Below are 16,036 nucleotides of genomic sequence, written 5' to 3' on the forward strand. Positions count from 1 at the left end.
AATTTTATTGAATTTTATACGGGAATAAGTTAACCTTCCAATTAGCTTTTTAATTAATATTGTTAATAATAATAATATATCAAATTATTGTAGATATGATGAGAAGTGGAAAAATATGTTCAAAGATTTTGGAGCTCCTATTATCATCTCAATCATATGTTTTGTCTAAAAGTAGGTATACCATATATATCTCTTAGCCCATGTGTTGCATAAATGAAAACATTTAAAGATGCCTGCCCTTGTCCCTACTCCGTATGCATTAAGGACCACTTGCTAATAAATAGGTTTTACACCTACCCATGTGTTGCCATTTAGGCCATGAATTGAAGTTTTTGTGTAAGGTCTGTTTCCATAATCCTATTGTTGTTGCAAACATAATGATGTCTAGCGCACCACATAAGTAATATGTTTACAACAAAACATCAAGTTTTTTGGTATGCATATTTGCTTCCACACATATTAGTCTCTTACAGTTTCATTTCAATCAACATTAATAAAAGTGTAATATAATGTTGTCCACTAACCAATTTACCACCTTATATATGATTTTATAGATCCATATGTATTGTTCTACTCAACGTGTCATGCTATGTTAAGCTAATAAATTAGTTATTTTATGATTTAAATAGATTTGTAGAAGTTCTGATATCCAAACAACTAAAACACATTTTATATATTAAATGAAATCTTTTTAATATTTTGCAACTCATTAGTCAAAAGACATCAACTTTTACATTAAAATTTCATAATAAAATTTTGATATTACATGGATTAAAATAAATCCCAAAACCATGACAACTTGAATTCCCAATATAAAAATAAGACAATCCAAAAATAAAATAAAAATGCAAAACAACGTGCTCTTGCTTTCAAACTGTTTCTTATTACGTTTTATATATTACGTCTCTAATGCATTCCTTACTTGACTAATCTCATTTATTTACACTTGCCTCTAGAAGTCATACAAGTACTTTTTGAAAAGAGACATGTGTTCGGAGTCTAAGCACACGGCAAGCTTCAAGGCCCGATCGTCATTAGGGTTCGGTATGATGTAAATTGTGCCCTCGTAAAGTATGCTTGCGGGTCCCATGAAAATGGGTTTACCCCATCCGAAGTCAGATTCATACAACGGTAAGCGAGTCCAACTATTTACATTCAGATTTGGACTCGCAAAATATGTCGGCCCTCGAATGAGAGTCGATAGATCTGACTGCAACTCCAAGTAGTCAATGGCCGATCTCATATAGTGATCGTCCATTCTAGACAGCTTACTGTGGATTCTTCTTGCAGTGTCTGCCAACGACTCTGATTTAAACTCGCCTGAATTAGCCATCGGGGTGGCCGTGAACACAACGTTTCCAAGGTAACCGGGAGGGAGTGGAGGGTTCAATCTCGATCGTCCGTCTGTGGCCACGTACAATTTGGTTGGTTGATCGTGTGAGAGTCCACGAGCTTTGCATGCACATCGCCATAGGTGAGCGGCTAGGATTACAAATGTGCTATGGTACACACTTCCATCACCCTTTCCTTTTGATTTAAGATCGTTGATTTGATCAAGCGTGAGCCGCAGGATCGTGGTGGAAGCAGGCGACTTGTGGTTTTCGGGTGGGGTTATTAATGATGGTGGTGGGTGGTACTCTACATGGTCAAACATGGGAGTGGGTGGGTCCCGCGCACGGAGGAGTGATCGGTCATTGAACGGTGGGATTGCAACGGGTAAGCCACGGGCTATATCGGCCCATGTGTTGATGAAATGGAGGGAGGAGAATCCATCGGATAAAGTATGGTGCACTCCACACCCTAGAGAAACCCCACCACACTTGAAACGTGTAACCTATGACCAAAGCAAAATTTAAACTTAAAAAACATGCATTGATCACAAGTTCTTATAATTGTCGTAAGAATCATGTGAAAAATGAAAATGCATTGTGTTTAAGAAGTAAATACGTGCATTAGCTAACGTTTGTGACGAAATTCAACTCCAAAAAAAAACTCAAATGTGCATTAATCACGTCTACATGCGAATGTCTTAATAGCATGCTAAACCTCTAAATAGGTATATAACACTAATATTTCATGTCATTTCATATAATTAGGAACCTACACAAACATTACATTTTATGAACTTATAACTACTACCCATAACCATTTTAAAGGTTTATATACTAGGTTTAATATTTCTACACTTAATTCATAATATAATCTTTATATCAAATCATAAGATAAAAACACAATATTCATATTTTTTTCAGTTTAAAGAAAAGATATTTAATATTGATTATTTTAGAAATAAAAGGAAATTCTATAAAGTTCAGTAAAAACAAATTCAATGTTATTTTTAGGGAAACCCCTAAAAAATCTCTTAACATATTATCTTTCAATCATAAAAAAGAACATTATATTATATTTTTGTTCATTAAAACCATTTTATGTATAATAGTCTATATTAATTTTTGATGGCTATTATAAAGCATTTTATCATATAATTATTATATCATAAAAATCATAGAGTAAAAAAATAAAAAATGTTAATATAATAAGAACAAAAATGAAACGACTTGTGTGGAGGAGGAAGAGGTTGTCCATCCCACGTACGCATGGACCAGAAGTCACCGTCATAGAAATAAACTAATTAATAATTGTACATTTATTACTTTTGTGCACCCTACAAAACGTTACAAAAAAATATTATAAAAGTTTTCTTGAAACAAATATTTTTCATAGAGTTTGTTAATTAATAAGTTCTATAGTTAGATTTTTCTATTAAATCAATATTAATTTATTTATTTATCTCATACATATTTTATACACTTGTTATTTTGGGATTACAAAAAATATTAAAATATACGTGAAAAAACTATTTTATAACCTTTTAGGATGATGACTGTTGATAAGAGTACAGTGATAACACGACTTTCCAGGAAAATGTTGCTGACTATGTCTACACATATTATTACAAAGAAACCAAGTTATTGTCACGTGAACTTGTCAATTTTGTTTTACATAAAGACCCTTCTATTTTATGAAATGGAAATTACGCCCTCAAGCTTTTGGATATTTCAATCCAACACCAAAATGTTATATACTATTATACTAAGATGTAAATTTTTAAATTAATGGCCTTTTTTTTTGACTAAATCAAAGCTATCCATGAATTTTTTTTGTTTTTTATTTAAGATAGAAACAACGGGGTTAATATAAAAAACTCCTAACTTTTTATTAATTTGTCTTTTTTACTTTTACTTTACATTTTTCCAAGTGTGCAATGTATTTGCCAAATAATTCTTATTTATGAAATTATGGGCTAATAAATTGATGTGGTTTGAAATAATGCATATCATGGCGGTTTTCCAAACTTAAAATATGGGAATCTTCTCATTATTTATATAAAATACTGTTTTGTATATCATTAATAAAATAATTATTTAAATTATATCATTTATTTCGTTAAATATTTTAGCCATGGTATAATTTAAAATTAAACTGTTTATAATAAAAATTATCAACTATGATATGATGCTAAAAGCACTAGAAATGAAACTTGATGAACTTATTTGCAAATAAGAAAAGACTTATCACCTGTGTGATGACTAGCGGATAAGAAGAGATGTCGCCGGAGTAATCCACAGTCGGCGCCAACCTCCGTAGCTCCGGCGACGGAGTAATCTCACCAAAATCATCAATCTTACAATCCGCTTCAGCTTCCACAAACAAAACACCCTCGCCGTTGCAGTTAATTTCAACTCTGCCATCGCCATCTGTACCCAGGCGTCCGGCCATCGGAAAAAAGGAACAGAGAACGTCGGAGAGAGCCTGTTTCAGAACCACCGAATCAAAGAAATCCGAAGACCCATTTGGCCTATAAAAGTATATGGTCAATAAATGGATCCGACCCACAATCAAATCAAGATTCGAGTTCCATAGTCGCTGATTCGGCGTCTGTTTCGATGGTTTCACCATCACTGATTCCTTCACAGTTAGGTTCATCTTCTCTGAATCAGTTCCGATAGTCATCGGAATATGAAGATTCTCCGGCAACCCTTTTCGGGAATTAAGTAATCAAAGATGGGTTTGGTATTGATTTTACGAAAAGAGTATACGAATTGAAGTTTCGAGACGTGTTTTACAGGTTTAGTGTGTGTATCTGAGACTTGACGACGTGGACAACTCATGGCAAATAATGGTGTACAAAGCTTTGTATTTATAGAAGGTATTGAGAAGAGAAAAACAAAAAAGTTTGGCCTTTTAAAGTAGAGTAAGTTGTGAAATTAATTAATAAAAAGTATGAAATTTGTTTTTATTAATTGGTATATAGTTATGTTAAATTATAATTTACGTGAGATTTAATGGTTTTTTAGCTATAGATTCGAGCTTAGTCAATTATAAAATATCAAAATTCAAATATAACAAGAAAAACGGAATTGATTTTTGTAGGTGCGAAACAAATTTGATTTGGATAAAACTAAAGAGCGTAATGAAAACCAAAACTAGATACATTCAATTGGGTTCTTGGTTATACGTATATAAAAAAGCAAATCTGAGTTTTAATATTCTTAAAAAATCTGGTTGCAAGTTGTCAACGGATTCAAATAATTTTCTATTAAGTTGAAAATGACATCATTTTAAATTTTTAATTTACATTTTTAAAATTATAAAAAGAATGAAGTTGCATTTGATTCTTGGTTAGGCTGGAGACGCGAAACTCTTTTAGTTTAACTATTTTAAGAAAAAAACATATATATCACATATCGGCAACCACTTTTAAAGGATTAGGGAAAAATTATTAAATTAGTTTAATTATCAAAACAGTAATCAACTTTGTAATTGTGATTTTGCAAATTGCTAGACAATCTGCGAAATAATGATGTCATATCACGTTTATTATTTAAGAGCGAAAAAACTAAGAGTTTTCTAATTTAAGTGAAGATTTTGCATATGACACATGCGGTATCCTCTAATACCCATTGTGAAAGTCATCTCAGAAATCTCTTTTCTCATATGTCATATGCAATACGATAAATGTCATTTGCGAAAAATATTTCTCATATATTATCTGTGATTTTGTTTATGTTATCTGAGAAATTGTAGTTTTTTCTGTCAAAAAGTTTGTATTTTTTTTTCATATGTACTCTGAAATCTACAATCATATTATAAAACCAACATCCGTACAACGAATTAAGAGAAAGAAAGTTATAACTTTTAAAAATATAAAAAAATCAACAAAAAGTTGTATGGTATCATTTCTATCCAAAAAAACATGACTTTAAATTTTTCCGGGTGCTATTATGTTGTTATGAGTATCAATAGTTTATGGTGGCCCATAAATGGTGAAACTGAGTATGTTAGCTATTTTTTAAAAAACTACTATGTATAATTTTCATTAAATATAGATTTTTATGATTTATTAAATTTGATCAAAGACATGTTTGAAATGCATGCATAATATCAGTTTGTCTTCCCATAATCAGAATTTTAAGATTCTCCGGCAACCCTTTTATAAAAACAAGATGTCAAATATGGGGATGGTGTTGGTTTTGCGAAAAGTGTATTTGAATTGAATTCAAGATTTGTTTTATTATTTGTATGACAAGAAGGTCATGTTAGACTTGACGACATAGACAACTCATGGCAAAGGATGGTATATGATGCTTGGATTTATAAAAGACATTTGTAAGAGAAAAACAAAAAGGTTATCACTTGCTAATATAGCTAACCTATTTTTTCGTGTAAATTGAATTCAATTAATTATAATGTTTGTGTTTAGTAAATGGTACCGAATTATAAAATTAATAAACCGCATCATTTATCCAATCCATGTTAATCCGTTCCATGACTCACATGAAACATCAATCACAGAGCACTAATAATATTTTAAAGTTGTTAGGATACATCAACTATTAGATTCTCATCACAAGTGTTTTTGGTATCGAGCACTATTAACACAAGTGCTTTAGTATCGAGTTGTGTTAACTTTAATAGTATCGAGTTATGTTAACTTTAATATATAGGAGCCTTTTCGTTGAATGTTTTTTATTATTGGTTTGAGCACAGTACGTTGAAACGAAATTATCAAATTAAAATATACATGGTTATAAAAGACAAAATAAGTTGGATTTTAATCTAAGGATAATATTAATAACCCCTTACGAATTTAATCATTTTGTTTTAAAAGGTCTTTGATATTTTTGACCTTTAAACCATTGTCGAAGGTTATTGATGTTTTTTTTTTTTTTTTTTGATAAAAACAATACTTTTTTCTTATAATGACAACATAAATAATTTTAAAATAACTATTATTATAAGACCATTTTAAACAAACCCATCAAGAAATCAATTACATGTGTTAATAATATTATAAAACAATTATAGGATTTTAGCATTGACAACACTTGAAGCCTTTGATACCGCTTGATATTAGGGAGTTGACGAAGATGACAAAAGAGCATAAAGGAGAGATCATCTATATTGTATCCACCAACAAGTATAAGCCACAAAGAATACAAGTTCCCACTTGTATTTAATACTTCTTAAACCTTTAAGAACTAAACATATTTTAATCTTAAAGAAGCAGTTAAAACAAAAACTTTTACTGGTCTTCAAAAGAGAGAAAGATGAGAGGGAAGAGTGGTACGTTTGGCCAAGGAAGAAAAAGAGAAGAAACAACCGACTACGAAGACTATGGCATCTTATTTATATACACCTATGCAATTATCGCGGTCCAAAATCTTATAGCGGTTACTTGCCACGATTTAAAAGCGGTTCCCACGGAGGGATAGTAGTTTATATATATATATATATATATATATATATATATATATATATATATATATATATATATATATATATATATATATATAATCACAAAGAGTCATATAAAATGTAAAAACACATAACATAAAGCAAATTAAAAGAGACCGATATCAAATTGTCAAACAAACATCAATCGCAATCCATTGGTTCAGCTTCCAAGCCAACATCGTCTAATGCATTCTCTTCTACATCAAGGTCCACATCCACATCATCTTCCCACTTCAACTCTAGTCTGATCGTTATCATCATCATCATCATCTCTAGAACGCTCCCTTTTGCTCCTCGTACTAGGCCCGATGTCTACAACTCCACCTATCGCTTCTCGCACATCGACCAAAGAATACCATCACGTGAATCCATAAAGTCTTGAAGTTCAGCCTTTGTTGGTATCTTCCAATCACCATTTTCCTCCACATCTCTCAACAAAATAGGATCGGTGTAACACCCTGTTGCGAACCGTTTCTTATGTGGGGGTGGTAACTCGAAGACCGAGTATCATCATGCTTAGGGCCTTTGAGGAAAAGATATTTATACCCATTTTGGTGTGGGTAATGTAATTTAGATGATCCAGGAGTTTGGTCTCTGTTTTGGCGCCAAGGGGTGTTTTGGTAAAGTGTCAGTTCGGGCTTTTATGAATTTTGGATTTTTGTTTGGAAATTTTTAAGGAAAGGATGAGTTGATAGAAGTTTAGAGCTTCTCGTTACCTTTCTATGGATATAAAGAGCGTCAAAATCGGAGTTAGAACGAAGAAGTTATGCCCGTGTGAAGTTTGGTCAGTTTTGGGTTATGCTGAGTACGTTGGGAGTACGAAGGGGTGTAGTTGGGCGTACTGAGGCCCTGAGTATGCTGGGTGTACGAGAAGTACGTTGTGCATATGCAATCAGTGCCTAAACCCTATTTTCATGGTTTGAGCCAATTTAAGCTCCTTAACTCCCCCAAACCCACTCCATTCTCAGCCTCCACCCCTCTGACACCCCTTCCATGAAACCTTAACCCTAGTTGAGCCTTGTGTGCTAAAAGAAGGTGGTTTTTAGTGCTTTGGAGTATGCATGGTGCACCTTGGAGAAAAAGGAACTTCTTGGAGAAGGGTCGGTTGCATTGGAGCTTGTAAATCTGGACTTTTTTTCACCTTGATCTATCTTCTAGAGGTATAAAGTTTGAATCTTGATGATGCATTTGTTAGATCTAACTAGTTTTGGATGTTATGAGTTTTTGGTCATTTTAGTGCATAAAGTTTAGATCTTGAAAGTTTGTGACCTTGTTATGGATAAAGTTGGAAACTTTATCCATCTAAACATCATTTTGATTCAGATCTGAAAGTTGGAGACTTATACTTAATGGATTAAGTTGAAAAAGATGAACTTTTGGGTCCTTTTGAGACTTACAGACTAGATCTTGTTTGTTGGGACCATTCTAATGGATAAAGTTGGAAACTTTATCCATTATAAAGCTATTATGAACTACAAAAATATGATCTTGGCCCTTCTATCCGTTTCATGCAAGAGTTGTGATGTCTTCTTGGGTTAAGAACTTTAAGGTTTTTGTAACGTCCCATTTTCACAATAAAATTTTTCATTTTCATTAAGGTAATATTCCCAATTTATTAATCCATTATTTAAGAAACCCATTTATTGAAAATTACATTTATTAATGTCAGAGTATTATTATAGGAAATGTGAAATCTTCAATTTGTTGATGAGTGTGTACAGTCCGCCTTTGCCTTCCCGCAATCACTGATGATACTTGAAACAATAAACAACTGGGTAAGCATAAAGCTTAGTGAGTTTCCCTTAAAATACTACATACAGAACAAACATACTGCCATGCATATCTGGGTGCATGGCCTACCCTTCGGTCTATTTCAACCGGCTACTGCCAAGCATATCTAAGTGTCTGACCTACCCCTGCCAGGCATATGTGGGTGCCTGACCTACCCCTGCCAGACATATCTGGGTGCCAATCCTACCCTTTCGGTCTATTTCAACCGGATATCGGGTCGATTTCACCCCTACCCCTACCACATAATATCATAAACAAATAATCACAAAAGATCAACAAATAGTGGCATACCAGACAATTATCACAAAGACAATCATCTTACTATGAACCTCAACTAGTGGCCGACATTGGTGCCTGCGGCCCACGGATACAGTGAAGGTAACTCACTACCGCCAACTAGTCCTCTAACAACATATAGTCCTGCCACCAACTAACATCTATAGATGCGTAACCCTAAGTAACCAAAGATGAGATAGCCACCCAAATAGATGATCCTACTCTAGAGCCACAACCAAACGTGGAACAGGAAAGAGAGCGTAGATCGAGAGTTCTTAGGCTATCCTACACGACCACAGACAGTCCCTAAGGGCACTCCATAGGTGATAACCAGCAAGGATAGATAACATACATTTCTACAGGTTATTACAACAAAGCAGCACACTCGATAGATAGATCTACCATATCACTATAACATAACAACATACTAAATATCAACAATCCAAGGAATGCATGGCCGAATATACTCAGAGGCGAGATAGTCACCCGGACAGGTGATCCTACTCTAGAACCACAACCAAACAAGGAACATGTAAGAGAGCTTAGCTCAAAAGTCCTCAGTCTATCCTACATGACTATATATAGTCCTTAGGGCATCCCTTTACTAGCAGATAACTAAAACTAGTGGGTCGGCATTGGTGCCTTCGACCCACAGGTACAGTAAGGCAAAACTCACGTCGATAACTATTATAGCAATGAAGGACTCTACCAGCCTCAACTCACTTCCAATCACCTACAGGAAGATATATGAGTCAATACCCGACCACAGGTCATAGTCACTTGCAATAATGACCACCTCACATGAAATGACGATTAGGGTTTTACATAAAATGACGATTAGGGTTAAGTAAGAACACTTAACCCGTGAAGGAATTAATCACCTAAGGTTCAAATATGTGTTCGGTCATTGTCTAACTAGAGCTCCTCGGTTCTAGGGTTTTTCATATAAAATGATAATTGGGGTTAGTGTTCCATACTTAACCCTTAAGGACTTAATCCATTAATTCCAATATTGCATTAAGTTAATTGTTGAGAATTATTAAGCATTATTTTAAGTTTAATTAATAGTTTTAACGCGGGTCCCAAACAACTCCAAAACTAGGGTTTTCTAAACCCTAATTAGGTTTTCCAACTCCTTAAGTTAGGTTATTCATTAATTAAATTAATATATAATTAATAAATCAGGCACCACCCACGGACACCCCGGGCAGTGGTGTTCGAATGTGGTCCAAGGTGGCAACCACCCACACACGGCGGCTGCGGCGGTTTCAAGTGATAAATCCAACAATCCAAGCATACATAAAAGTTCTTACATTACACACACACACTAACACCAAAATAACAAGGAAAATACCCAATACAGCCACCAAGATGGTGGTAGACGACGACAGAAGGTGGCAGCCACCACTTCACGGTGGTGGTGGTAGGTTTTCTTTAATTTCTTGCCAAGAACCAATCATAAAACCTTACACCATAAAAAATGCACACACGCATACCATATCACACACACAACCACCACTCATGGTGGTTGGTGGCGGTAAAAGATGGCAGCTGTAACATCCTAAGATTTTGCAGGTATTTCCGAATCCTCTCTTTTATTATTATTTTGTCATTTGTAGTCCCTGAGGATGGAAGAGTGAAGCCATGAGAAGCCTAAGGGCTAAAGTTGCAACTTTAGAATCAAGAAGAGTACGCTAAGCGTACTAGGCGCACTTGTGTACATTGGGCGTACTTACGTCAGATGAAAACCATAATATTTAGGGTTTGGGTGCTATATAAACGTCCTTATGAGCTAATAACCCTCCATCATCTCAGCCTCCATAGTTTTGAGCCATTTTCCCCAAACCCTAACCCTTCTCTTGAGTGTGTGAGCTAAAAGTGTGTCTTTTGAGTAGTTGGAGAAGAAGGCATTGCAACAAGAAGTTGGAGAAGGAAGGCAAGCTTGTAGATCTGAGGTTACTTTATGCTCTAGAAGCTCCAGGAGGTAAAAAGCTCCAACCTTTATGCTTGTATGATGTAGATCTTGCCTTATTAGCTTTATGACACCTTTCTTGTCCCAAAAAGTCTCAATATTGTGCATGTGGTGTTTTGGATGTGATAAGTTGTCCTTTCAGACCCTAGGAAGGGTCCTAAGTGATAAAAATGATGTCCTAATGACTAAAAGTGTCCCATGCATGTAATAGAAAGGTATTAATGGGTTAAGACCATGTATTAAAAACTTTCTGGACGTCCAAAGTCTTAGAGTTTGAGACTTTATGGTTCTAAGACACATTTGGTCAATGGATCTGCAATTTGGACTTAAGTGCTTAAGCCATTAAGCAATTATTAGAGTTTTAGTAAAACTTGTGTACGCCTTGCGTAAGTTCTGTACGCCCAGCGTAATGAGTCAACCACCCCGATGGTGGTCAATGCAAGGCGAAGTACACCCAGAGGAGTATGCCCCGTGTACGCCCTCTGTTGGGCTTTTGATGAGTTGGGCTTCAGGATTGGTCCACCTTTAGATCAGTTTGACTTGGGCCTTGTTGGACTTTCTGAATAGGTGTGTTCTTAGCCAGTTTTAGTAATGGATCTTAAAATGAGGCCCAATTAGGAAGTAGGACCCAATTTGGAAAATTGGGCCAATAATGGGCCTTGTATAAGTGGACTTTTGGATCATGGATTTAGTATTGAGCCCTGGCCCAAATTAGAGAAAAGGCAAAATGGACTATTATCATATGTGGGCCCCTTGGTTAAGATTGATATCCTAATTGTTGACTTAGTATTTGTTATTTTGGATAAATCGAGATTTTCAGTGAGATAGCGGTCGGAGACTTTCAGTCCAGTTCAACACTACTTGTGAGGTGAGTTTTCCTCACTATAATCAATGGTCGAAGGCACCAAGGCTGACCCTTTGGATTGTTATCCTGATTTATTGTTAGTGTGATCTGTTAGATCAGAATCCTAGTAGATATGATGTTTCTATGTATTTATGATTAGTTAGATCGGTATCCTGGTAGGTAGGATGGTTCTATATGGTGATGATCAGTTAGATCAGTATCCTCGTAGATAGGATGTTGCTATAATTAGTGATCTGTAGATCGGTTTGTCTGTTTGTAGAATGTTATGTGATTATCTGATATATCTACACATGATTGAGTGGTGGTTGAGGCTTATATACTTTGTGCGAGAGCCAACAGACCGGAGCATTCCAACCCGATGGTTGTGGGCCGAGAGTATTCCATCCCGAGGATGATTGGACTCATAGTATGTGGGCATTCCAACCCGATGGTTGTGGGCCAAGAGTATTCCATCCCGAGGATGATTGGACTCATAGTATGTGGGCATTCAAACCCGATGGTTGTGGGCCGAGGGTATACTATCCTGAGGATGATTCGACCCATAGTATGTTGGCATTCCAACCTGATGGTTGAGGTCCTGGAGCATTCCAACTCGATGGTTGATTGGGCCCATAGTATGCTGTTATTATATGCATGTTATTTGTTGTGCGGGTATTTTGGGGGAAATTACTAAGCTTAGGGCTTACAGTTTTGGATTTTGTTTCAGGTAGTTCAGATGATCGCGGGAAGGCGAAGGCGTGATCGTGCACCTCCTCACGTTTTATGATTTTGTTTTCTGGGATACTCTGATATGAACTATTTTGAAAACATTTTGTAATGAATAATGATTTCTGGATGTTTGAAAAAGTTTAAAATTTTTGTGAAATTTATGGATGTTACAAGTTGGTATCAGAGCCTTAGTTTGAGTGAGTTGGAGGAACACTCATGTGAATCCAGTCTCAGACTAAGGAAAGGATTTTCAAAATGGTTTTCAAAATAAGAAAAGAGGATGCAGAGTGTATGGTCAGTCGGAGACAGTAAGTAGACCCCAAAATACCATGCGATTATTTGATACTGTGATATGTTAGAATAGCATGCCAGTTATAGGTTAGGGAGCTTCAGGAATTGCATGATAAAATTGCTTGATTATATGATGCTTGATAGCCTAGGATTTCCTTATATGAAATTGACATCATTACTGTAATTGCTTAGTGTATGCATCATAGTTGTACATAATTAAGATCTTATAGCCTGAGAATGTTTGGTTTGACCTTATTTCATGTTCTTGTTTGATGAAGGGCTTAGGTCAGGATCGGATATTCAAATGTTTATAAGATCCAACATTATGTATGACTAGTATACACGAGTGTTGCAAGGTTGGTGCAAGTTTCATGGGTAAGTTGTGCGGGTTCATTTAGCCAGTTATGAGATAGTTAGCTTTCCTCTAGGAGTGAGGATTGAGCATTTTCCATGCTTATGTATATTGTTAGGGCGTTGTGATGATACTTGAGACAAATACGGGTAGGTGTGGAAGGTAGTATGGGCCCGTACTACTAAAATCACAGGACCCATATGCATCGCAAGGAAGTCACGACCCCTAGGGTTTAGTTGGGAGTTGGTTCCCGATTATTTATGTGGATTATTTGATATCTTCCTAGTGTATTTTCAATATGGTTGTTACGAGGCGATTTAAAACCAGAACCGGGTCAGGATCAGGAGTTGGCAACCAGGATAGGTCAACGTTGACGGAGGATCGTGTCAGGGAGATCATTCACGAGGAGGTGGTCGAGATTTTCCGAGGTCGGATTCCAGAGATGTTTGGGTCTATCAAGTCCTCCATGATGGAGTATTTTGATGACCGATACGTAGCTATTAATGAAACTGTAGCTGCTGCAGCCTCCGCAGCCGTGGCGGCTGCAGGTGCAGGGACAGGTCAGGCTTTTCAGTACCGGGACTTCGATAACACGAAGCCCCTAAATTTCGACGGGACTTAGGACCCGATCATAGCCATGAGGTGGTTCTCTGACGTGGAGGGATGTTTCTTCACATGCTCATGTCCTTCTGACCAAAAGGTCAGATGTGCTCTGAACCTGCTAAGGTACGCATCAAAGGACTAGTGGATATTGATGATGGGGTCATATTTTGATGAGCAGCGAGCGACAGTTACTTGGGATCATTTCAGGGAGATGTTCCGCGCTCGCTACATTCCATGGGTTGAGTGAGAGCAGCTGGCACAAGAGTTCTTGGATCTGAGACAGGGTACGGAGACGGTGACGAAGATCACTCGCATGTTCACTGAGAGGGTGATGTTTTGCCCTGATTTTGCATAAGAGCAGGATCATGTGACTTGTTATCTGAGCATGCTCAAGACTGACATCATACAGTTTGTTGCTACCCAGCGATGTGACACATTACTAGAGTTACAAGAGGTCGCTAGGTGGCGTGAGCTTGAGATTGAGTTGCATTTGAGAGAGCAGAGGCAGCCCCCGGAGGAATCACAACTGATGCCAAAGCGGTCCAAGACCACTGATTCTAGGTATGGAGGTCAGCCCAGCCGCACTTGTGGGAAGTGCAGGAAGGCTCATTCTGGGGTTTGCCGATCTGGTAGCGGGTGCCACAAGCATGGAAAGTAGGGCCACATTGCTAAGGATTGTAGGCAGCTGACTCCAGCTTCTGGGGTCAGACTTTGTTACCATTGTGAGTAGGTGGGCCATATGACGGCCCGATGTCCCCTATTAGTTACCAGGCCAGTGTAGGCTCCAACGCCGGCTACACTGAGGATTACTGATAGGAGTCAGGATAGAGCAAAGCCTCCAAAGGCTCAGTGACACGCCTTTCAGCTTACAATCGAGGAGGCCAGGATAGCACCAGATATGGTTGCTGGTATGTTTCTATCCCTTATTTTGTTGATTATATTTGTTTTATGCTTATATGTTTGTACCTATGATTACATACAGTTTTAGTGAACTCCTTACCTGCTCTGGTATTATTTGACTCGGGGGCAAGTAGGTTGTTTATCTCTCGATCGTTTAGTAAGGAGTTTGGTTTGTCGGTAAGAGAGCTAGAGTGTCCGTTGCGAGTCTTCATCGCCAACAAACACGAGATTTCTGCTTCTTTAGTCTATCGGGGTTGCATTTTGAAGATCTTCAGGGTATCCTTCCCGACAGACTTGATTCCAATTCCCATGGGGGATGTATGTGTGATTGTGGGTATGGACTGGTTGAGTCGCTTCGGTGCCATGTACACTTTGTAAAGTATAGAACTAAGTGGAAAAACTAGTTATACAAGACCTGTGAAACTCTTTATTCTTGGTCAACTTTCGCAACATGTTCAAAATTCTTCCATCGTTATATATATAAAAAACAATTGCTCTCGCATCAGTCAAAGCACCCTTTATCTTTTTTAATTTTTTCCCAAGATCTTTTTTAATTTCTTTGTTTTTCTTTTTGTTGCTTTTCTTTCTCTTGTATCGATACAATAACTTTTTTCATTATACCTGGTATATGAGCAAGGTGTTGCTTCAACCTAGTGATTCCTCCACATATTTTTTTTGTCACAAAGAGTGCACCAGATATTCGATTTTTTTGTGGGATCTTTCCTAACTCCCCACAACCAAGCCATATCTCCGTTGAAACATTTAGTTCCGACATCTGATGATGTAGTAGTAGCTGTTGGGTTTTTTGAAGCATGTGAAGAATGACCTTCCATGTTTACAAGTAAAAATGGTAACCTGTTGCACAAAAGAGTTACAAATTAAATGCATTAACTGAGGTTTGATTACAATTACAATTTAAATTCATTAGTTGAGGTTTTATTACAAATTAATTGATTTTTTATATCATTTGTCGGTTCTAACTTCCCCAAAAAAAATAGGTACCGATGAGAATTAATAGACAAGAACTAGCAACTAGCATTTAATAGGAATAAAATTGTCGATCAAGATCCAGTCATCGATCAACATACATGTACACCAACAAAATTAGGATATAATGGGTGAAAGAAGACTCAAAGTCTCTTAAAGGAATAAGATGCTTAACTCCTTGAGCCGTTGGTGGATTTGATTAATCTTCTCGTCACTTATTTTGATGGCAGAACAGATGATTTGGAATCAATTAATCGCATTAGCAAGAATAGTACAGGCTCGCAGCACGCAAGGATAGAAATGTTGTTCGTTGACTTGTTTCTAGTTTCTTCCAAGTTCTGATTAGGTCACGACATTAGGTAAGGAGATTGGGCTTATATTATTAGAAGATGTGGGCTGATCCATACAAATAACTTATTTTTTTAATAAATATGTATAAAGAGCCCAAATAATCAAATAGCAAAACAAACTGGGATATCAGTTTTTGAAATAT

At 36.5% G+C, this 16,036-nt stretch overlaps 1 protein-coding gene across 1 annotated transcript; it reads right to left on the reverse strand.

The window, feature by feature from the left end:
* Positions 1-709: 709 nt before the first annotated feature.
* LOC111881682 (shikimate O-hydroxycinnamoyltransferase) lies at positions 710-4,181 on the reverse strand. Its single transcript, XM_023878074.3, has 2 exons — positions 3,580-4,181; positions 710-1,834 (listed from the first exon to the last, which is right to left on the reverse strand). The coding sequence occupies exons 1-2, from the start codon at positions 4,012-4,014 to the stop codon at positions 953-955; spliced, it is 1,317 nt and encodes a 438-aa protein (XP_023733842.1). The 5' UTR covers positions 4,015-4,181; the 3' UTR covers positions 710-952.
* Positions 4,182-16,036: the final 11,855 nt, after the last annotated feature.

Source organism: Lactuca sativa, chromosome 7 (genome assembly GCF_002870075.4).
Source record: "Lactuca sativa cultivar Salinas chromosome 7, Lsat_Salinas_v11, whole genome shotgun sequence".
In the NCBI taxonomy this organism is placed as follows: domain Eukaryota; kingdom Viridiplantae; phylum Streptophyta; class Magnoliopsida; order Asterales; family Asteraceae; genus Lactuca; species Lactuca sativa.